The 6475-nt window shown below is 37.7% G+C and overlaps 1 protein-coding gene across 1 annotated transcript; it reads left to right on the top strand.

The window, feature by feature from the left end:
* The first annotated feature begins 735 nt into the window (after positions 1-735).
* Positions 736-5031, top strand: LOC102081802 (uncharacterized). The gene is made up of 7 exons (XM_005452520.2): positions 736-801; positions 1888-2009; positions 2365-2673; positions 3113-3391; positions 3559-3651; positions 3729-3757; positions 4948-5031. Exons 2-7 carry the CDS (start codon positions 1964-1966, stop codon positions 5029-5031), a joined length of 840 nt encoding a protein of 279 aa, XP_005452577.2. The 5' UTR covers positions 736-801; positions 1888-1963.
* The last annotated feature ends 1444 nt before the right edge of the window (positions 5032-6475 follow it).

Below are 6475 nucleotides of genomic sequence, written 5' to 3'. Positions count from 1 at the left end.
ACAAAAGATAAGAAGGGGCTATAAAAGGAGTAAGTATAAATAATTTGGCCTTCTTGTCCTTCTTTTGTGGCATGTATTTTACAGACTTTTAGAAACTCTACCAAGTTAAATTAACCAAGACCTGTTTTTGTTGTTGTTTTTGTTTTACTTGCCCCTGGGCTTCAATTGAAAAAGCCAGTTATACACCGCGCTGTCCCCATGACCCTATTACTAGCTGATTTAGCTTCTACTGTGACATAAGATTGACCTTGTGGGTGAAACACTTCAGGTATCATGGTAAATGAATGGCAATGAGAATGTTGGATTGTGTCATGGTCCTGGGTCATTCTGACCTAGCGCTCTCAGTTTTCTTGTGTTTCTGTATCATGTTAAGTTCATTTGTCATTCTAAAGAGTTCTTCTATGGGTCCTAAGTTGTTCACTTTAGTTTATTGGATTTCCCTTTGTGTCTTTACCCCCTGTGTCTCCCTCTGTGTATTGGAGTACTGGTGCCTTATTTTCCCTCCTTGTGTTTTATTCCATGTTTCCCCAACCCATCATGTCTGTGCTCTCCCTCGTGCTCCTCAGTGTTCTCTCTCCCCCTCCAGTCTGCCTCTCTGTGTATTTCCTGTTTTACTTTGAAAGTCTGTGTCTTACGTTAGTGTATTCTGCTTTGCTTCCTTGTCTCTTTGTGCCCAGTCAGTTCTAGCTGTGTTGCCACCTGTTCCTCGTTCTCTCATGTTCCTGTCTGTGTATTCAGTGTGTGTCATCTCATGCTCGTTGCTGGTTCGTCTGTGTTGTCTCCCTGCATCTCCGTTTAAAGGTTTCTGGTCTGTTTTTTGTTAGTTTTTCCAGTTTAGCTTCTCTTAGGTTCTGCACATGCCATCACCACTGCTGTTTGTACCGTCACCGTTAAAATAAAGCTTGCATCAGAAGCTGCGCCTGCATCTTGGGTCCTAATCAGTGTTGGTCAAGTTACTTGAAAAAAGTAATTAGTAACTAATTACTGATTACTTCGCCAAAAAAGTAATCCCGTTACCTTACTGATTACTTATTTTCGAAAGTAATTAGTTACTTAGTTACTTTTTAAAAACATGATACACGACCTGAATATGTAATAAAGCAGTAGACCTTTCAGCCCAACTCTTTTTTTTATGTAGTGTACAGCAGACGGTAATGTGTTTGTCATTTTTTACAGACTAAAACTTAAAGTAATGTAAGTATGTCCAGGCTTTAAACGCTGCATGGTCGTACTCTCTTCCACACTCTATATTATCTATTGTTGATCTACACACGTCTGTTGCATCTGGCCAACAACAACAAAAAAAACCCCATCGGCCCATAAAAACGAAAAATCACCATCGGCCCACCGGGCAAATGCCCAGTATGCCTGATGGCTAGTGCAGCTATGGTTTGACACATGACATATGAGCTCCTAGTATAAATAATAGTTTGGATTTTCACAGCAGTTAAAATTATTTAAATACCTTAAAAGATATCAAATTTATAAAGAAATATTTTGAACTGTGTGTTCTCTAGATATCCCAGATCGGTCTCCTCTGAACTATCTCTACTATTCTCAACTACACACACACACACACATTCTTGTATTGATATCTCATATTGTCTAAATGACATAATGCTTTCCCTTGTCGCTTACCCTAACCATCAAAACTGAATGCCTAACCCTAGCCCTTAGCCTAAACCTAACCATTACTATTACCATTACATTACTAAGTGCAAATTGCAACACTTTTTGTTTCAACATTATCCCACTCTAAGGCCAAACCAGTACGGTTTTCCTCCATCTAATTAAGGTGATTTTTTTTTTAGCTGTGTTTGCATGCACGGATGTGACATAATCCAAGTTCTTTTAAAATAATGTTGGTGGTTTGTGATGATGTCAAAGAGGAAACAAAAGCATCAGACAGACCAGCAGCAGAGAAAAGCCTCATAACGTTCGCCCTCTGACAGAACAGCACAGAATGGTCCTGCTTACATTTCTTCTAATTCTTGTGCTTCAGTGTGAAGGTAAAGCTTCCTTTATTTTTATTGCTTACTTTGATAACCACTTTGATAGCTTCACACAAGGTTTTAGTTACTTGTTAAAATTAGTCAACATTTGGGAAGACAGAATTGTGGCATGAGCGTGAGTTCAGTTTGGAAACAAGTTTAAACTTGATTCAACTTGATTTGTGATCTTCTAACAAATCCAAAGCCATTTCTGTATATTACAAAGAAATCGTTGGACATTGAATGTAACTGATTCTAAAAAAGAAAAAAGAAAGAAAAAGAAAACAAACCTCTTGCAATCGTTTTATTCATTTTTTTTGATGACCATGTATGCTACATACACATTTTTCAGAATGTGCTCTTTTCTTTGCAGTGGGGCTCAGTGAAACCGAACACATCTTGTATCTAACACCTGGAAATGATGTCGTTATGCCCTGTGATAATGTACCTGATACATGCTCCAGGATTATCTGGGCTTACAGCAGATCCGAGTCTCAGACGATAATTATGGTTGATAATGGAATTGTTGAAAAGAACTCAGCTCAAGCTGCCAGACTGAGTCTGCACAGTAACTGCTCGCTGAGTATTAACAACATCACTGCAGAGGATGCCGGTCTTTACTCCTGTCGGCCTGAGGGGGACGATGATCAGGACACAAATGTGTACCTAAATATTTTGACCAGTGAGTATTTAGACTTCCATATATCCATATCTGTGAGTGACACCGTACATTAAGCATTAAACACGCCCATCATCCCCACAGTTACTATTATGAGGGATACAGCATTGATTTCACTCTACACGTGTCATGTAACTGAATGTATCACCTTCTTGGGGAATTAAAGCTCTCGTGTTGAAACATGGAGACAGGTCTTTAAATCAAAAGAGTTTTTATTTCATTGGATGAGAGCAGTAAATCTGGCCATTGCTTATGTATTCAGTTCAAATTTTATATTCTAAATTAGTAAAACTACTTTTAGATAATCACTTATTTAAGCTATTAAAATACCAGGAGAAAAATAGAACTTATTTGGGATGTCTCATAAGGTTTCTCACATTTAGGAAGATGATCCAGATGTTTTGAACTTGCATAACAGTTGTCGCTCGTGTTCTCTCCTCAGTTTCAGCATTTCCATCAGACGCTGATCCAAAGAAGGATGGAAACGTCACGTTAGAGTGCTCTCTGTTTAGATACTATACTACCTCTCCTTGTAACAGTATGCGTTGGGTGGATGAGACAGGAAGTGTGCTTTTGGACAGAGGTGTCAAGAACACTGGACGCACGTGTGTTTCTCTTCTGACTGTGAAGCTTCAGAGTGGCAACAAGAAAAGATACACCTGCCAGTTTGAAGATAACAATACTGTGAAGATAGAAGCTCACTACACACCTGTCCTCATAGGTAGGATTTGTATAACAATTAGATCAGTTTGACCCGTGACATTTGAGCTCCTAGTATAAATAATAGTTTGGATTTTCACAGCAGCTAAAATTATTTAAATACTTTGACTAAAAAATATCAAATTTATAAATAAATATTTTGAACTGTGTGTTCTCTAAATACCCCAGATCGGTCTTTTCTGAACTGCATCATGTGGGCTCTTCGCTTTGCAGGACTCACAATAATGATTGTAATCATGGTTCTTGTGATCAGACACAAAGGTGAGACAATTCAGATCAGAAATGGGACAGATTACCAACAAAAAGACATTTGAATTTATTCAGTGCTCTCGTTTCAGGAAGGAAAAAGCCACCTGAAGACATCAACGTAAGTTTAAAAAAACTAAATTTTAAACACACAGGCTTTCTAATATAAAGACTGTAAATGGCACAGAAAAACATAATCTGTATATTTTTAATTTAACCTGCTATGATGCTTTGTCGCAAATGTTTATAGGATTACTGGGTAGTTTTTAATCTTATCGCCCAAAATAAGACTAGAGCGTTGTGTACTTTTTTTTCCATTATGCACCAGAAACAAACACATAAACGAACAAACAAGGAAACAAATAAAAAAACAACTTCATATTCAATGTAATTTATATATTGTAAAATCACAACAACAATCACCACAAGATGGTTTGTATTCAAAGGTAAAGACCCTACAACAGTAGAGAGAAAACCCCAACGATCAAAAACCTCTTTGAAAAACACGCTTGGCTACAGTGGGAAGGAAAAACTCCCTTTCAAGAGGAAGAAGCCTCAGACAGAACCAGTCTCAGGGAAGGGCAGCCATCTGCTGAGACCAGTCTGTGACCCAACTGATCTCAGCTGATCACTGTGTCCCTGTGACACACTTATTCCTCAGCTCTTTGGGAGATTTTTTTCTTTTTGCTGTAAATGGCAGGAAACACTATGACCTCATTTTCGGTTGCCATAATTACTTTTCCTCAGTGGCAGCAGAACATGTTTTTAAGACTCCAGAAATGCTCACAGTTAAGTTAAATCTTCAAGTGACAGTGACATAGTCATTAGTAAGTAAAGTTAAAAAAAAACTAACAGTTGTATGTAATCCATTACTGTCTCCATTCAAAAACAATCTCATGCTGTGAGCAGACATGCAGATACTGCAGCTAAGCATCTGGTGCATGCACCTCAAGGCTCAAGTGCTCTGTTTCCTGCACTCTTTAGCTGGGCTATAACAGATTTTCCAAAAACCTAAGAAAACTATTTCCTCCTGTGTCCTACACCTGTTATGGAGGATATCTTAACCTGAGTCTCCCAAAATTATCTGACATTTGTGTGTGAAAATGGCTTAAAGATGGCAGAAGTACTAGAAGTACTGTAAATTATGTAGATGTGCTACCCTCAGTCTCCGTCAGTGTGATCATGGCTAGCTAATTTAAACTAGCTAAGGATACCTTTTAGATGACCTAGTATTTTATTTTAAATTTGATTCAATTTTGATTTTAATGACTAGAGTTTCCCCTGACGATCTACCTGTGTTGTTTTTCACAGGTACATTATGTGGGTGACCGTGATGAGGACACAGTGAACTATGAAAATGTGAGAAACAGGACAGCTGATCCTGAACTGGACTGAACGTCAGAGCACCACCCTCTGTTAACCAGAACAAAAATGAATCTTTGTTTGTAATTACATTTTTCTATTGCAAAAAATAATATCTTACACTTTCCCTGTAAGTTTCTTTTTTTAATACTTCATAATCTCATGACCTCCTTTTGAATGATGACCAAACTACATATAAAAACATTGCTTGCATAACAAAATGTTGCTTATGTCATGGTCCTGGGTCAGTGACCCAGCGTTTTGTGTTTCATTTTGGTGTCATCCTGTGTTTTGTGTTGATTCTTATTTTGTATTGTTTTAGTGTTCTCCCTCCTGTGCTTGGTTTGTGTTTGTATACAGTCCTCTATGTACTATTAAAAGGAAGATCAAATTTTAAAATCTGTGTCTAGACTAATATTAAAAACACATTTTAATATGCAATCACCTTTTCACAGTAATTTTTTTGTGTTGGTTTTGTACAGTAACTATTTAATTTCGTGAAATGTCTTTAAATCTTTCAAATATTGACAAAACTATAAAGACTTGTATTGCAAAAATGGAACTTCTGGAATCCTGTTTAGTTGTTTTCAAAGCTACCTGCCTCATTCTGTGAGTTCTGAAGTTTAAATGTTTTTTGAATTAAGAAAGTTATTCATGTCAGTTATCACGATGCTGCTTCTTGGTCAGAACGTTTGACTCCTGAAGATAAGTGAAGCTGAAAGCCAAAGTTCCTGTCTCATTCTGTGAATCTAAACTGTCCCTCTCAGAAGGTGTCAAGGTAACAGTTATTTAAGCCTCATTTTAAATTGATGTGATAAAAATATGACTTTTGACACAACTGCATCACAAACTGTTTTGTTTTAGCCAAACCATCGCTGTATCTGTGATCTTGGACATAGCAGTACTCATTATGTTTTTATAATATTTAAGACTAATGTTAAATACTTTGAACTTTACTTTTGAGACACACACACATTCCCATATTGATATCTTAGTGAGGATATCTAATTGACATAATGCTTTCCCTAGCCGCTTACCCTAACGCTAACCATCAAAAATGAATGCCTAACTCTAGCCCTTAGCTTAAACCTAACCATTACCTAATTGTAACCCTGACACTAAAACCACATTTGAAGTCTCAAAAACGCCTTCACACTCATGAGGACGGGCACTCTTGTCCTCACAAGTCACTGTTGGTCCCCACAAGGATACTAAGATTCCAAATTTTTTTGGTCCCCATAAAGATGTCTAAACAGGTACACACACACACACACACACACACACACACACACACACAGTGTCAGACAGCTTAATCACAGAGTTGATCATCTGAAATCTCCTCCATATAATCCTGTTTGCCACATGTTTTATGTGACAGGTTGATTTAAAACAGCCACAGTTTTAAACTGGGACCCCCCCCCCCCCCCCCCCCCCCAAAGCAGCTGTTTGTTGCTACCAGCAGCTGAATCATGTCATT

The sequence above is a fragment of the Oreochromis niloticus genome, linkage group LG15, assembly GCF_001858045.2.
Source record: "Oreochromis niloticus isolate F11D_XX linkage group LG15, O_niloticus_UMD_NMBU, whole genome shotgun sequence".
Classification (NCBI taxonomy): domain Eukaryota; kingdom Metazoa; phylum Chordata; class Actinopteri; order Cichliformes; family Cichlidae; genus Oreochromis; species Oreochromis niloticus.
The sequence above is the reverse complement of the archived record's forward strand: the minus strand, read 5'-3'. Positions and strand labels throughout refer to the sequence as shown.

Bases quoted from the DNA above. Each gene is read 5' to 3' on its own strand.
- LOC102081802 (XM_005452520.2), top strand. From the start codon at position 1,964: ATGGTCCTGCTTACATTTCTTCTAATTCTTGTGCTTCAGTGTGAAG. The intron at 2,010-2,364 runs GTAAAGCTTCCT...TTTTCTTTGCAG, and splicing joins TCTTGTGCTTCAGTGTGAAG to TGGGGCTCAGTGAAACCGAA. The intron at 3,392-3,558 runs GTAGGATTTGTA...TAAATACCCCAG, and splicing joins CTACACACCTGTCCTCATAG to ATCGGTCTTTTCTGAACTGC.